General features: G+C 46.0%; 2 protein-coding genes across 2 annotated transcripts; both read left to right on the top strand.

Annotated features, from left to right (window-relative positions):
• The first annotated feature begins 117 nt into the window (after window positions 1-117).
• Window positions 118-8,757, top strand: LOC149347981 (18S rRNA aminocarboxypropyltransferase). Its single transcript, XM_089587817.1, has 6 exons — window positions 118-339; window positions 419-614; window positions 1,290-1,483; window positions 4,280-4,450; window positions 6,322-6,364; window positions 8,603-8,757. The coding sequence occupies exons 1-6, from the start codon at window positions 216-218 to the stop codon at window positions 8,715-8,717; spliced, it is 843 nt and encodes a 280-aa protein (XP_089443943.1). The 5' UTR covers window positions 118-215; the 3' UTR covers window positions 8,718-8,757.
• Window positions 8,758-11,362: 2,605 nt separating this feature from the next.
• Window positions 11,363-16,870, top strand: LOC149347980 (large ribosomal subunit protein mL62-like). The gene is made up of 6 exons (XM_089587814.1): window positions 11,363-11,777; window positions 11,850-11,889; window positions 13,472-13,531; window positions 13,989-14,071; window positions 15,753-15,925; window positions 16,654-16,870. The coding sequence occupies exons 1-6, from the start codon at window positions 11,625-11,627 to the stop codon at window positions 16,739-16,741; spliced, it is 597 nt and encodes a 198-aa protein (XP_089443940.1). The 5' UTR covers window positions 11,363-11,624; the 3' UTR covers window positions 16,742-16,870.
• The last annotated feature ends 177 nt before the right edge of the window (window positions 16,871-17,047 follow it).

The raw sequence follows: 17,047 nt of genomic DNA, 5'->3' as shown, positions 1-17,047 counted from the left end.
AGTTTTTAAAAACCATTACGTTACTTTTTAAATATAGTCAGTACTAGTGACCTGTGCAGAACTTAGCAGAACTGCTGTCCCATTCCATTAACAAGCCACAGCAAGATCACTAACAAGCCACTTTGAGACGCGCGCAGCGCATGGAAAGCATGTGGTAAACACCGCACATTAGCATTTCTCGAGAGACTGGCCGCGATCACCCGCACAATTTCGCCATGAAGAAGCGCTTCCACGGAAAAAACAGAGGCGGGAAGCATTCAGCAGGCCGAGCGAACAAGGAAGAGCGGCTTGCCCGCGATGACAGCAGCTCAGAGCCGAGACCGGAGAGGGACTCGGATGGTGAGTCGGCGCTGTAACGATGGAGAGCAGTGCGGGTCGGCAAACAGTTTCGAAACTCATCGCGGCGCGTATATTTCAGGCGACGACGCAGGTGTGGAACGAGTACGGTGGCCATTCTCCGTAGCGATGTGGGAGCTGGGTCACTGCGACCCCAATCGCTGCACGGGCCGCAAGCTCGCGCGCAAGGGGCTCGTGCGAGTGCTGCGGCCGGGCCAGCACTTCCCGGGAGTTGTGCTCACACCATCGGCCACGCGCTGCTTGTCTCCGCAAGACCGGTGAGCAGGCAACATGACGCTAACCGGAACCGTCATGAAAACTTGCCTAGAAGTTACCGAAGTGTCACGCAGCGACAGAACTAGTCACTACGAGGCGCCAGCGTTAAATCGAGAGCAGCAAACAGCCGTTGTGCCATGAATGTTTCGTTGCATATAGAAACGGCTGTGCTATAGCACCACCATAAAGGAATTAAGTGTTTAATAAAGTTGAACGCAGAGTAAAATACAAGTGGCATTTGCAGATTTATTTTTAAAACATAGAAGTCAAAGTTTAAGCAGGAATTCTACGCTTTCGTCGCGCTTTTGCGTGGGTGCGGCAGGATCACCAGAAATTGGAGAAAGAGATTTGATCTTTCTTCAAATAGAAAGGCCGCGATCGCAGTAGCAGGGTCGCTTCAGGAGGCATGTGAAGCTCTCGTACACAGAAGCTTCGTGACCGGTGTAGCTATATTAAAGTGCCCTGCCAGTGTTTGCTGGCATTAACTGGTTTGTATATGATGTAGCTATAAAAAAGCAGAACATGTACAGTTGATGCAGTTTGCTTTTGTTGGCTTTTGGCTGCTTTAGTGATGTGTGTTTGTCTCCATGCATATGTTGCCATTTGATGTGCGGAGAACATTATTCATAGCATTGAATGCAGTTATTGCTCAGTTCCGCAATAAACAATTGCTGCAGGGAGGTGGTGGCGCAACGTGGCGTGGCACTCGTTGACTGTTCATGGGCGCGTCTAAACGAAGTGCCGTTTAGCAAAATGCGGGGCGGCCATCCCCGCCTGCTGCCCCATCTGGTGGCTGCAAACCCAGTCAACTACGGCCGCCCACTGCAGCTGTCATGCGTCGAGGCACTGGCTGCTGCCTGCTTCATCACAGGTATCGCAACCTTTGCACCCAGTGGCTTTCCACTTCGTTGAACCGTTGAACTTCACTAGAGGGTCTAGCTGGTTTGTGTCGCAAAACACGTGGATCAAACCATGTTATAACACTTGAAACTGACAAGGCAGTGCTCGCTCATGCATTAGTGCACTTTAAAAAGGGAATAGTTAGAAAGAGAGAATGCCAATGTTGTTGGCCTTGTCACTTGTCTTTCTTTCTACGTTTGTTGTTTGGCGGATAGACGACACATGTGTTGTGCTTCTGCACATTCAGTGACAGAAGGAACGAGAAGACAGGCTCACCATGATGGTAGAAACAGCACTCCTTTGCCCCTATTTAAAGTTGTGGTGGTTGCCCAACAGAAATGGAAGGCTCGCCTTCATGATCAGGGGCTTACAGAACATTTGTTGTTTGCTTTATAAAAATGGTAAAAGTCAAGCACTTCCACACATGGGTCAATGGGGTCATCAGCGTCGGCAGCATCAAATGCATCAGCTGACGCATTCCTTTCGTTTAGAGGAGCAATGCTACAACAAGCCATAGCTTTCAAGAGGCACTAGCAAAACTTGTGTTTTGTAACTACCGTATTGTGCGTTTTTATCGTGAAGACTTTAAAAAATTTTCCCGCCTCAACCGCTCGCTCGTTTGCGGTGAAACTGCGCACAGAGCTTGCGCAATACGGTAACTTTTGTGTCGTAGCAAGTTTTACAACGGTACTTACTTAGTTGTGCCGTGCATGATGCGAAATCATAGTTGTCTGCGTAGAGATCGTCGAACCAAAACCCGCAGACGCCGTTTTTTCGCTGAAGGGCGGCAGTGGCGCCATCTGTTTTCAGCAGTGAAAAGCGTCACAACAAGGCGTCGAGGTAGCCGAGGTGAGCGTTGCATGAAGCACGTGCCTACGCTGTACGCGTGCTGTTTGAATATGCCGTTTTTTCGGCTAACTGAGCAAAAAAGATTATCAGAACAACTGATTTAACGAGGCTTTACCTTTGAGATGATATCATTTGCAAAATCGCCGCGGCGCCTTGTCGTGACGCTTTTCACTGCTGAAAACAGATGGCGCCACTGCCGCCCTTCAGCGAAAAAACGGCGTCTGCGGGTTTTGGTTCGACGATCTCTACGCAGACAACTACGATTTCGCATCATGCACGGCTCAACTAAGTAAGTACCGTTGTAAAACTTGCTACGATACAAAAGTTACCGTATTGCGCAAGGTCTGTGTGCAGTTTCACCGCAAACGAGCGAGCAGTTGAGGCGGGAAAATTTTTGAAAGTCTTTACGATAAAAACGCACAATACGGTATAACTTTGTAATCCTTGAGTTGACGTGGCTATGCTTTACTCTTATCCGTTGACAAAAACACCTTCATGAAATACAACACGGCAGCAAGCTTGTGTGCTGCTGTAGAGAGACTTTCATTTTTTTTGCTTAAAGCACAGCTGAATCACGGGGCTCATTCCGACCGGCGGTTTCAGAAAGTGCCGTTACTTACTGCCGCTAAGTAAAAAAGCTTTTAAATAACAGAGATTAGCAAAATATGCTTTTTTTAAATAGAAACTTTCAGCGTTTTTATTCTTTGTTGTTTTCCTTCTACCCTTTCGCATAGAGTGTTCAACTTCAAATACTGTTCGGCTTTCCCAAGCACACACAGCTTGTAGATTTTAGCACAGGGCAACACAGAGGCTACCGGTAAACACTGCATTAACAAACGAAAGAGCATCAGAAACACTTTCAAGTTTTTTCATATGTATTTAACCCTTTCAGGCGCCGTTTTTTGTTTTCACTGAAATCCATTGTTTTTTTCACCTAAGTAGTATATTCAGGCCTCAAGAAAGGGAATTTGTTAGTTTTCGAGCGTAAAAGACCAGCAGGTCAGTTCTTACAACAATGTGGAGAATTCTGTACAAAGTGTCAAATTTGTTAGAAATAATGACATCAAAATGTTCTCGTGTGTCAGGTAAACACCCTAGGGATCGTGGAATCGCTTTGTGTTTCGAAGATTCACATTACGCTCATGAGCAAAAACAATCGATGTTTTCACTCTGGGCAAAATCTGTCTGCACAAAAAGGGCGGACAAAGTGCTGCGTAGCTCACTCTTATGTGAAATATTATTTACTGCATTCGCTACATGGTACAAAAAAGCAACTTATTTGCAACAAGAAGGGTGCTCAATTTGATTTCAATAATGAAATCACTGTTAAGTGCTCTAGTTTCTCAGAAAAAGCTGTAAGTTTGTCGCTTACACAATTGTGTACGAAGCGCCTGAAAGGGTTAAGTACTCGGAGACCAGTTCCCGTGAAGGACGTGAGATTTAAAAAGATTTTGCTTGGCTGCTCACGGAAGTGATTGTTTCACGGAAGTGATCGTTTCAACGTCACCATGGCTTCAGTCCAGGGCTAAAGCTTTAACGGAACCAGCTGCGCCAAAAGTGGAGCTTAAAAATATCTATGTGGCCAGATTCATTTAAACCCTTTCGATCAAATACAGTGCACTCTATCAGATACACTAAAAATTCCAAAAAGCATCGAGAAATTTTTTATCTTAGCAAATCATGTTACCAGCTTTGTTAATATTGACGATTTCAATGGTGTATTGAAGTATCTACTATTCAATACCAAGTATTTGTATTGGAAATCAATCCTGGATTGGTATTTCGTATTGGTATCGGATATACAATTTTTGAGGGTATCGGTATCTAAGATACTCTGTTCGTGCCCAGCCCTCCAAAAAATAATCGCCTGCTGTAGTAGTGCCCACTGAGTGCGAGTTTGCTTGCTGTGGACGTGCAGGCTTTGAGCAGCTGGCCGCCGATTGCTTGCGGCCATTCAAGTGGGGCCATGCCTTCCTGGAGCTGAACGGGGAGCTATTAGAGGCCTACGGAGCAGCTGCTGACGGAGCTGGAGTGCTGGAAGTGCAGCAGAAACACCTGGAGCAGGCTCGCTGGGACAGGCAGAACCGAGGCAGGCTCTTTGCTTCGAAGTGCAGTGTTGGGCGAGCGCGGTAATGGGAGGGATGAAGATAAAAAAATAGATGACGCAAGCAGTCTTCCTACTTCAGTTGAGTCTCTTTTAGTTTGTACTTGCTTAATATCAACATCCGGTTAATTTAAACTACTGCTTTGGTCCTATCAACATAATTAAAAAAAACTTGAGGGACATCTAAGCTCCGCCTTAACCCTTAATCTGCCACTCCCGAGATAACCTGGGCTACCACATATGCACACGCCCTGCCTCTCCCGAGTTAACTCGTTTTGGCTTTCTAACTCACCCCCTGCCGCTCCCGCTAGTACTAATTTAAAAAAAAACTTTGCAACCATGTAGCGCCATCTATGGAGAGACTCCGTAAATTCATAGATCTTGTAGGGTGAATTTTAAACAACAGATGGCGCGCATGCTTCCACATCCGAGTCACTTCGTTTTGGTCTGCACACAGCAGCCATGAGGCTATGTGCCACACTCGTCCACGCTTTGACAGACGAAGAAATTCAAAATTGCTTGTGAATTCGGAGTCCTATGATATTGAGAACGAGGAAGGAGCCCACCTAAATGCCTTATCGAGCGATGACAGCGATGAAGTCCCCCTGCCACCGAAAAATCCGCGTAAGAAGAGGAAATCCGACAGGCCAGATTGGTGCTGGAAGATTTGATTCATTACAACTAATATCTATACGATTATCCTGAATAAACATGTCTACATGTCCTGCAGAGCATTTTAGTGCGTTACAAGCAAAAAATTTCCAGGAAACTAACATGCAAAAAAAAACCGGCAGGGTGTGTGCAGATGTGAGTAAAAAAACCTGGCAGTGAAAGGGTTAAGGGTATGATGGGATAGCGTTGATGGGATAATGCCCATATATGTAGTATTCGTCATTCTCTACTCTACATTCATAGCTCACTGTGAGCTCAAATGCAGCCAATGATGGGGCTTGTGAGACCCAGGTTCCTCTCCCCGAGCAACCTCTCATGACCAGTCATTAATATAACTGCCTCCTGCCACGGTGGGAAGCATCATCACAATCCTATGGGAAGCTTGTGATGATGCCGCAATGTCACATCACCTAGGTGGCCCAACTAGGTTGCTTCTCCGGGGATTTTTCGCTTATAACACTGTCGGATTTTCTCCACTGTGGAAGCCTTAAAGGTGCACTGAAGAGGAATCTGAACTCATCTTTTTGCCGCGGGAACTCCATCTACAAGTTCTGGGCATTCTTAGAAACTTCGATTTATTGACCTGTGTGGCCGAATTTCCTATTAAATCGAATTAATGTCCGGCTCCCGGGTTTTTTTTTTAATTCTCCCTCGTACGGTGGGCGGAGTCGAACAAGGCGCAGAGTGCCTTTCACCCAGTCCCGTGGCAGCTTGCCGCTCTGCCAACGGCAAAATAATACGTAGTAATCCGCAGAAGCAAATAGTCCGCGCGTATTTTTATTTCTGCGGGCTTATTTTGCGGTTATATTATCTGCGAATGAAACTATTTATTCACCGAAACCTAAAAAACAACATAAAGAAAGCAAAGCCTCCACGGAGCTGGCTGAAAGGCACTCCACGCGTTGGTCGACTCCGCCCACCGCACGAGGCAGAATTTAAAAAAAAGGGCGGGAGCCGGACGTTAATCCGATTTAATTAGGGAAATCGGCCATACAGGGCAATAAGTCGCAGTTTCTAAGAAGGCTAGGAACGTGTAGATTGAGTTCCCGCGGCAAAAAGACAAGTTCAGAATCCTCTTCAGTGCACCTTTAAAATGTCATCCTAACATTTCAGAGTGGCTAACAAACCTCGCCTTTGATAGGAAGATGGTATACTGTAATGGTGACTGTGCCTTTCTTGTGTAGGTGACATGGAGCTGCCACCCACTGACAGCAGCAGCACTGAGAGGTGAGCGCTTGCACAGTGTATCGGTGGTGGGACAGTGCTGCCACCTGTGAACCAACACTCTTTGCTGCACTCATTAAAGGGACCCTGAAATGATTTCAGTGGACGCATTGTTGTGCAGCAGATCTGTAGAGGTGGTCTTTGTGGGTGTTCGAGTGAAATTTGAAAGCTGTGCATGGGCCTCATAATTTAGAAATAATTTTTAAAAATTGCTGTCGCAGTAGCTCGCAGGGCGGCTTACCTCACCGCATGTCATGAGCCTCCGGGACATGAACATTTGAGTGCAGTGGGGCCGTGCGGGGGCCCAAGGACCTACGTGTCCAAAACTTCCTTGTTACAAATTAAGTTTTCATCATCATCATCATCATCATCATCATCCCCTACCCCGATGACATCAGTGGGCAGACAGTGCGAGCTTGAAGGCTGGCCCATCTGCCCACTGGCGTCATCGTGGTAGGAGACGCACTGAGATATGTCGCCCTAATAGGTTGCGAGCTACTGCAATGGTGGTTTTAAAAAAGTATTTCTAAATTATGGGTCCATGCAGAGCTTTCATATTTCACTCGAATACCCACAAAGACCACCTCTGCAATGATTTCAGGGTCCCTTTAATAGATGATAATGTAAATATTGTTTTTTATCTCATTCATTCATTCATTTTATTACCTTAAAGACCCACAAGAGGTATTACATAAGTTAGTGCCTGGTTAGTATCTGGTCAAAGAAGCTTGGCCGTGCTACTCTTGTTACAACTACATGTTCATTGGTCACAAAATACCCTGGTTCCCGGCTCTCTCATACATTCGAAGAATAAGCTGCAGAAGCCGCCGCGGTGGCTCAGCGGTTATGGTGCTCGGCTGCTGACCCGAAAGACACGGGTTCGATCCCGGCCGCGGCGGTTGAATTTCTTTGGAGGAGAAATTCTAGAGGCCCGTGTACTGTGCGATGTCAGTGGACATTAAAGAACCCCAGGTGGTCGAAATTTCCGGAGCCCTCCACTACGGCGTCTCTCATAGCCTTAGTCGCTTTGGGACGTTAAACCCCATAAACCATAAACCAATAAGCTGCAGAAAAGTTTGGGCAAAAATGCCAGAATTTACTATTTGTTCTTTTGTTTTTAGATATTTCTGTCAAGTAAAGATTAAACTGAATGTTTTTGGATGTATTTACGTAATCTGTGGATAAGTGCACCAATTTTGCATAGTGCTTGTAAATTACGGTGCCTTTGCTTTCACATTTTGTTTTAAAGGTTAGTGCTTTTGACATCCAGCAAAAAGTATATACAGTCAAGTCCACTTATAACAATACTGGTTATAACAATATATCGGATATAACAATGGTCGGTCATGGCACCATCAGCTTTGCCATGTGTTCTATGGCAGAATAAACTGCTTATAGCAATGCTGTCAAGGCACATTATTGGTTATAACAATTAAATCTGGTAATTGAGTGTCAACCATTACAGAAAAAGAAAAGAAATGCTACAACCACACCAGCAAAACCATGCTTACAACACAAAAGCGTGCATGTGTGGGGCCGACCAATGGACTAAGCTGGCGCAGCAACGCCACGAAAGCAAAAGAGGCAGGCGTCATCGCGTCAGGAGAGCTGCTGCATTGCTGCATTGGCTACGCACGCCATGCGTACCCCTAATCAGTCAGTGCAGCGCGCGTGCATGCAGCCAGCGCGGTTTTTCTCTTGTCAGCTGTCACCGCACCCTTGGTTCTGCATGCTTCTTGAATTTCCCATAAGAATAGCTTCCAAAAAGCCGGCTTGATTCCTGTGACGTGGGGGTGTGCAAAGCTCCCGGTGGCGCAGTGATGGCGGTGCTTTGGTAATCGGTGAACAGTGAACATCGTTCCGGTTCCCTGAAGTTCGATTTAACGAGCTTTTACAGGCATTAGAACAATCAAACCCCTCTGGGTATTTACTGTCAATAAATGCTCTGAAGTTTGTCATCCTTTCTTTTTTTTCGGCACAACCCTGTTATAACAATTAATGGTTATAACAATGGCATTTCCATGGCACTTGAATATTGTTATAAGTGGGCTTGACTGTAGTCTCATTTCTTTACTTTTAGTGGAGTATTGTGTCATTTGATGTTTCCACACCTTTCGTGCACTCAGGATTCCATATTGCTGGGGCGCCTTATAGGCTGTTTCTATTAATGACTGAGAGTAAAGTGTTCCGAGACACTTCTTGCTGTGGTACCAGGAAATGTGCCTCTCTTTATCTGTGCAGTTCGGACGAGGAAGCGGAAGAAAAGGAGCCTCGACCGGAGCAACCCCAGGAGTTGAAAACCTCTGCCACAGACCCTGCACTCGAATGTGCATTAGCAGACCTACACTCAACATAGTAAAGACTGTATATATAAATCATGGCAGTTCTGTAATGCATTCTTGTCTTCTTTTTTTACAGCGTGTGTATTCATTGTTTGTTGAAGTATTCTGAAACAAACAAGAAAGTGCGTTGTGGGCCTTGTGAAAGGTCCAACGTGGCTGTAAAAGCACTCATTTTACAACCATCAACATGGGCCATGTAAAAGGTTTAACTTGAAACTGCTGAGTTCCAAAGAAAGATTGTTGCAATGCACAGCTACTGCCTGTTTGTGGGAGTCCAGCATTGTTTATGTGCTTCAGGGCTGGGCCTACTTCACAGGTTGTTTGACAAGTGGAACAAGTGTTGCGTGTGAGCCAGACCTGTACAGTGCCCGTGTTTTTCTAAAATTCCAACTGCATGCGACAAGCATGTGCACACGCTGCATTGCTGATGCAGTAGGCAACGTGCAGTGCTCTGCATGGTGGCTTGTGCAGCAAAATTAAATCGATCTGAAGACGAGGAGGCATGTTTCTTATTGCATGTGTATGGGAGATGCTTGTGTGTATGAATGCTGTTGCATTCATATCTGGATCTGTCGGATGCGAGCGATCTTTTGGCACGTGTGTCATGTTGCTTCTTGTTGTCTGTGCTCTTCACACCTGTGATATGGGGGTTGGGCTATGGGGTTTAAAGGGACACGGAGGAGAAATTGAAGTTGGCTTGTATCGACAGAATACCAGCTCCTGATTACAAAAACGCCACTCATACTGACAACAAAGCTCTTGTAACGTAGAAAAGAGCAAGAACCAAAATACAGGTATCGCCACCACAGGCCAAACTCGCAAGTACAAGCGTGATGTCATAGGACAAAACAGTGTTGCTAGAACCAATGGTTCTAGTAACACTGGGACACGAGGAGCCATGAATCACTGAGGCGCAGCCAATGCATGCGTGAATCTCCTTGACGTCGCCAGATGGCGCCACGTACCCGGCAGCTACGCGCGCGCTTGCAGCATCGGGACCAATCAGCGTCTGCTCGCCGGCTGTAGGCGGGCTCCCGGTATTCTGCTAACGGTAACATGGTACACGGTATGCTAAAGGTGTCTATTTGCGAGAACTTCGTCGACGGCTTCGAGAACAGGATCCATCGTAATGCTGGCAAAACGCCGGTGCAAACGTAAGCGAAGCGACGGTAGCGACGGCCGCAATAGCCGATAGATGCCTTCAACGTGCGGCCGGCGGTAGCTTTCATTTCGGCTGCTGCTAAGCCGCTCTGCTGGTTGCAGAAATCACGGAGTCTGCGTTACGTCATGTGCACGTCGTGTTTTACGTCACTTAGTCCTGTGTCGTCATAGGAGAATCCCAAGTTTGAATCTGAGTGGCGGGAAAAACTTTTCAACTTCGAATCCAAATTTCTCAGAAATAAATGCATCTTTCGCTGCCGGTCAAGTGGGAACAAAGCCATGAAATGCCGAGCTATCGGATTTTGCTATAAAAAATTATTAATAGAGCTCTCCTCACAGTCCCTTTAATGTCCCAAAGCGACTCAGGCTATGAGAGACACCGTAGTGAAGGGCGCCGGAAATTTCGACCACCTAGGGTTCTTTAATGTCCACTGACATCGCACAGTACACGGGCCTTGAGAGATACGCCTCCATCGAAATTCGACCGACGCTGCTGGGATCGAACCGCGTCTTTTGGGTCAGCAGCCAGGCACCATAACCACTGAGCCACCGCGGCGGCTACACCTGTGATATGGAATTGTGATATCTCTCTGCAGTGGATTTTATATAAAACTGCCGTAAGCATAGTTTTGAATTCGAAAATGAGGCGCACAGAATGGCGTTCTTTGTAATCGTTTTAGCTGTCTATATATAAATAGTTGTAGATCTCGTGCCAGTATTGCTGCCAAACCTGCGGTTTCATTACAGAAGCTAGAACATTTGTGTGTAAAATACGACATACAGTTTTGCAGTTCTGTTGTGCAGCAACTTGAAACACTTTATTAAGCCTTTAGGGAAGAATTTGCCTAATGTGGCTCCGCCTACAACATGCCTCTACAAGGTGTTGCTTTGGCACGGGTCCAGTCAGCAAGTTTTCGGCTCCGTGAAGCCGCAGCTAAGGTATATTTGATTTCTCGCGCACGGGGCCTTTGTGCCGTAATGCGTCTTAAACGCTTGCGCCCCTGCGAGGTTCAATTAATTTCACTGGGCAGCCTAGAAGGTGCTGCCTCGTTGGTTCCGTCACTGATAAACTGTTAGCTTCACATGCGCTGGTCCAGCCAGCTTGATTCCAAGCACGCCAAACGAGCTGTTTCAGGTTAGAAAACGAAGAAGTGAAGATGAACGCCGGTTGTGGACAAACGCCAGCTGTAAACTCGCCGGTTTCTTTCAGGAGCGCCTCTTGCGGCTGTCGACAGCGGCTGCTCCTGCTTTGTCTTTTTTTGAAGCACACTACTAACAATTCTGCTATCTATTTCCTATTTAGTCTCGGAGGCTTTGTTACAGTGCACTGTAGCTTTGTTAATTCGTGCTTGAAAAGTAATTACGTAATGTGTATATTTAGCGTCGATGTAATGTATAAATAATAATACAGCAAACGGTAGTACGGCAAAGAGCGGCACCATTAGCGTCTCAATATTCGCAAGAAAAATAACAAATCTCGGAGGCTTTTTTTTCCTCGCGGTGCAGGCCAGTGCAGGCACTGCAGGTGACTTGGGCAACTTGGTTTTCTACGCTACGTTCAAAGACCACGCTGAGCCTTGAGGTCGGATCAGGTGGAGCACTGGATCATCTGTATCAGCTGTGTTTGGACTTCTTTATGGCTGGCATTAAGGTATCGTGGCCGCTCAGAGGCATCCGTATCAGAAACGGCTGTCCGGTCTCCTGAAGCATTTGGCCGATTCGTTCATGCGAAATGCCGCCGCTGACCTGAGGGTGAGGACATGCTCGCCAATCGCATGGGTACGATGACCGCTCGGCGATTAGTTTTGAGCACGGTTTTGGGACATCGCAGCCCGGTCGATAGCCTTTGGGCGCATTCCCATGCGCTTTCAACTGGCCGGCATACGGCTGAGCCACCGGCACATGACAAGAAGGTAACTTGGAGACACTTTACTTGACCGCGCGCGCATCACAGCTCGCTATCACGCGCCTATTTATCTGCCCAGGAGGACCAAGACCTGACGTTTCAAGGGCACATACCTGAAGGTAAGCCGCGCGGATAAAGATTGTAAGATTGTAAACATAGCAGTTGGAAGGCCTGTGCTATGATCAGTTCTTATAACGAATAACAACGAAGGCACGCCAAAAACAAATGCATCTGAGAGAGCGTTGTACGCTGTGCACATCAACCGCGCATTTCGCATGTTAGGAATGCTGCTAATATAGTTTTCCTGCATGTTTACTTGTCTGCCATGGCACAACATGTGCTAGAAACTACAATCCTTTAAGCACTATGTTTGCTGAATTGCAGTTCTAATTCGGCATCTGCTGGAAATGAAATGCATAAAGTTGCATTCTTTTTCCATTGTGATCGTACATCACAAGCATGGGAATATTACTGATTGATTTCATAACCATAGGTGTGGCAATAATTTTTTTACATTCAGCTTCACAAGAGGCAGAGTATGGTATGCTTCCTATCACACAAGTTGGACTGCCTTGCTTTTAGTTGCATGACTTAAGTATATATTGTTTTTTTCATTAGGTATCCTGGTGAGCAGATGTGATGAGCACATTGGTGTCATTTGATTGATTCCCACGCTTTACTTACTTGACCTCAGAGCCTTAACCTTAATCTCATGGGCATAGAATATTGTTTGGGAATGCTACTCTGGCCTCATTTTTGTATCGATAAAAGTTCAAGAAACATATTGCTGAGGCATCAGAAAAGAAACATACTAGCAAGCAGTAATGTATTCCTTTTACTGTCATGCTGCAGTTGATAATTCATTGCTGGAAGCAACACGGTTGCATAACCTGAAGTGAATAATTGCTTCTTATTGCTTCTTATTTATTCTTTGATGTTTATCCCCTGCACTTAAACAAACCACCTGTTCTGAGGATTTGTGCTTACTTTAGAGTTCTTTTCCATTCTCTTCAGACTTCATATGTCTTATACTGCCCTTTGCTATCTCTCCATAACAGCTTTGCAAGAAATTAAGCTTTAAGCAGAGATTATACATTTTTGGCTGTTATTTTTTACTGTTCTGTTAGACAGTAAGCATTGTTGTTTTTATTTCTCACTTAGGTGTCTGCAAAAGTAAGTTATAATGCTCTTCTATTCATAAACACTTACTGATCTTTCAAAGCTTGCCTTAATGCTTCCGCCGTGCTTCAAAATGTAGAAAACGTATCACATTGTTGAAAAAGCTGCCGCGGTGGCTCAGTGGTTATGGTGCTCGGCGGCTGACCCGAAAGACGCGGGTTCGATCCCGGCCGCGGCGGTTGAGTTTCGATGGAGGCGAAATTCTAGAGGCCCGTGTACTGTGCGATGTCAGTGCGCGTTAAAGAACCCCTGGTGGTCGAAATTTCCGGAGCCCTCCACTACGGCGTCCCTCATAGCCTGAGTTGCTTCGGGACGTTAAACCCCAATAAACTAAACCAAAAAACAAACAATGTTGAAAAGCTTGCTGTACTACAGGCTTTGAAAGGAAGCAGTAGTCGGAGGCATAACGGCAAATTTTCAGACTGTGAGAACACCAGGTTGGTTCTCTGTCATGGTGATCGGCTCATTGATGATCGGTGTCATGGTGATCGACTGACGGCTCATTCTTGGCATTTCTTCTAGGTGAGCTGGAGATTTCCTATAGCCGTAGCAGTGGGCCAGGTGGTCAGAATGTCAACAAAGGTGAGCACTTCACTTGTTCATGTAAAATGTATTCACACTTGACAGATGTACACTTTCAATATATGCACATTCAAAATGTGATCTCATTTCCCAGTTTATAGCATGTGTACGGTACTAGTATAGTAAATTAAGTTTGCTTATTTGAATGTGTTGCGTGTGAGCTTGAGATGTGTGCAAGACAATAAAATCACACGATGTTCCTTGATTGAAAATGCTTGTCAGTGGCACCCACGAAAAATTGCCATTTTTGGTCCATTAGTGCTGAAAAGGCTCAAGAAGAAAAGCACAGTTATTTGATATAGAGATCAGAGCTACTAAGTCCTATGACGAATTCATTTAAACACTGTGGTGCTGTTATTTAGCATGATGCGCCTCATGCTAGACACTTCTGCTCCAACAATGTGTTGAGAATAAGAGCAGATTTTCTAATGCACTATAGTCTTTGTCTTGTGTGCAGTGAACAGCAAGGTTGAGATCCGTTTCCATCTCGAAACGGCTGCTTGGATCCCCGCTGCTGGACGAGAACGCCTAAAAACACAGGTGACCACTCACACGCACCGCAGCAAAAAACAACCTTTTTTTTTTTTTGCCAACTTCCGTCAAAGGATGTAGGTGCAATAATGTGTTGATTTCAGGGCTGTCTTGTCAGGGGGAAAAATTTAGAGGCAGTCAGTTAGATTGATGCAGTGGAAATGTGATAGCATCTTATTTTCCTACCTGTTCCAATCCTGATTCCATTGTCTTTCACTCACCAATAGATGTATTCAGCCGCCGCGGTGGCTCAGTGGTTACAGCGCTCGGCTGCTGACCCGAAAGACGCGGGTTCGATCCCAGCTGCGGCGGTTGAATTTCGATGGAGGCGAAATTCTAGAGGCCCATGTACTGTGCTATATCAGTACCTGTTAAGGAACCCCAGGTGGTCGAAATTTCCGGAGCCCTTCACTACGGTGTCCCTCATAGCCTGAGTTGCTTTGGGACGTTAAACCTCCATAAATCATAAAATCAGATTCTGATTCTATTGTCTCTCACTCACGAATGTATTCCAATTCTGATTCTATTATCTTTCTGTTTCTATTCGTAATTGATTGTTTTATTCATTTTTGCTCAGTCATTCTTAGGCCAGCCTCTACCTTTGTTGTGGAGGGTGCGCACAGATGCCGCCGCCTCCAGACAGTTTTTTCCTTCCTAATGCTGACGTATTAAAAGGTTAGAGTAGGTACATAAAGGGCACAATCCACAAGAGACTGTTTTATTCTTAGTTAGCTAAGGTGACATCAAATAAAAAGTAGCAGATACTGCTGAAGCAGCCTGACTTATCATACTTAGCCGTATTCCTAATTCAGAAATACGTGAGAGAGAGAGAGAGCTTAATGAATAAGAATGCAGAAAGGTTGGCCTGGAGTCGATTGCTCATACTTGCTACTCTCTATTGGGGGCTGGGAATTGAATATGCAGGGTCAAAACGAGTGTTGTTGAAGGTCGCGGATAAGTGTAAGCAGGCTTCACGTGGGCCCAGTAATAGCCAGTAAAGGAGTTGCATGGTGTGCAAAAGTTCAAGTTGGTCGACTTACATCGTTACTCAATGAGAATTGGCTTCGTCGCCTCACATGAAAGAGCCTGAAGCTTACACATGCTTCATAGCATGCAACAGATGCTGTAACTCATTTGCCTTTGCAAAGAAAGTTCTGGTGTCCACTGTCAATGGAACAACATATATAACAATGTATACTCGCCATAAGGGTCACTACTTCTGCACTGTGACAGTTGTGGCTGAGTACTTCACGTCAAAATTGGTGAAACGAACACCAGTGGACAGTGCCCTGGCATTTGGTGGTTTGTGTTATGTGGAACGCAGTGTCCTGAAGCTCCTCGTACACTTTGAGAGACACTTCAGTGGAGGGCTCCAGATTAATGTTAACCACCTGAGATGTTTTAATGTGCGCTGCCAGTGCAGAGCACATAGGCATTGTTGATTTTTGCCTCCATCGAAATGCAGCCACGTCAGCCAAGAATCGATCCCGCAGCCTTGGGCCCAGCAGAAAACACCATAGCGATTTAACCACTGTGGCAAGCGCTTGGGAACAGGTTTTGAAAGTGCACACACCATCAGCTCTCCGTATTGTCTTTCTCAGCTGTCATCTCACTGAGAGTGCTGTGTTCTCCTGCCTGCCTGCACGGAGACATGCAACACTCGACCATGGTGTGCCATTTGCCGCTGCAGTGGGGCCATCTGGTGAACAAGCGGGGCCAGCTTGTGCTGAGCTGCGAGGAGCAGCGCAGCCAACACGCTAACACGCGCATCTGTCTCGAACGGCTGCGTGCCCTGGTGTCCGAAGCCTGCAGCCCACCTCCCACCGGTCCGGATGCTGCCACCCAGCAGTTGCACGAGCAGAGGTATGCAAATCAGTGTGGTGCATAGCGGGGCTTCTTGAAAAGCTTGACTCTAACTAAGAGAAGGGCAGAAAGAGCAGCGCCAACCAAGGAGCACTAACAGCAGGAGACGGCACTTCTTTTTCCAGCTAATTTAACTCCAACAACAAATGGGCATATAGAAATTTCAAATTTAAAACACAATCATGCTTGGAAAGATGCAAAGGCATTGTTGGTGAGTCGTTATGTTCTGTCTATTCTGTTTGCACGAAATATATAGAGTTAGTCAATACACTCCGTTCTATTCCCCACACCTCCGTCTGGTTTGTTGTGGGCTCCTCGCCATGCCGGGATTGCAGAGAACGAGCCAGCAAACCATTTAGTCTTAGATACGTAAACCGGGCCCCTGCAATCCCCTGGCCGTACCGTCCAAGATGGAGGCCATCCAATGTAGGAGAGACATCTCCTCTCATTAGCTTATTTGATGCTGGCAGGACCAAACCACCAGTTTCAGTAAACCGAACGTTTGAAATAAACAAGGTAAAATTAACGAGAGCTCACTGTACTGTATCAAGTTTGCTAAGTTAGCCAGTGAAATTCGTACATTCTGATAGCTTAATGACTGGATGTCTGTGGCTCGCAGAGGATAGAAGTGATTGGAGCTCGCAAAGGCCATTGTCATCCTTAATAGTTAAATCAGACAGTGTTGGTGATGAACAGCTGGTTGCAACAGAGCTGTTTACTCTGTTTAGGCGAGCTCGAGCCTCGGCCCGTAGGGTGGACGAGAAGCGTGCCAGGTCCCAGTGGCGTCGTCTCATGCAGCCACCTCGCATCTTCTAGGCCCAACACTGCCAGTTTTTGGCCCAGCGGAGAAGATTATACCCCGTCAGAAGAAAAACTTGCCGTGCATGGATTTTTCACTAGTCACATTTGTATACGGCTGACTTGAAATACAGTTGTTTGTTGAAAGTGTTGTTTTTGAAGTGGGCTTCATGGGCATCGTGTGTTGAACATGGAAGAGTCTGCCTGTATCATGTTGCCAAAAAAAGGATGCCGTAACTCATCTCCTGAACTTTTGATGTCTTCACGGTAGCCAGAAAGTTGTGTTTGGTGCGGTAGGGGACTTTCTTGTATGCTTTTCCTCTC

Source organism: Amblyomma mixtum, chromosome 4, assembly GCF_055824585.1.
Source record: "Amblyomma mixtum isolate Tamu chromosome 4, ASM5582458v1, whole genome shotgun sequence".
In the NCBI taxonomy this organism is placed as follows: domain Eukaryota; kingdom Metazoa; phylum Arthropoda; class Arachnida; order Ixodida; family Ixodidae; genus Amblyomma; species Amblyomma mixtum.
This window is presented reverse-complemented; position numbering and strand designations above follow the sequence as displayed.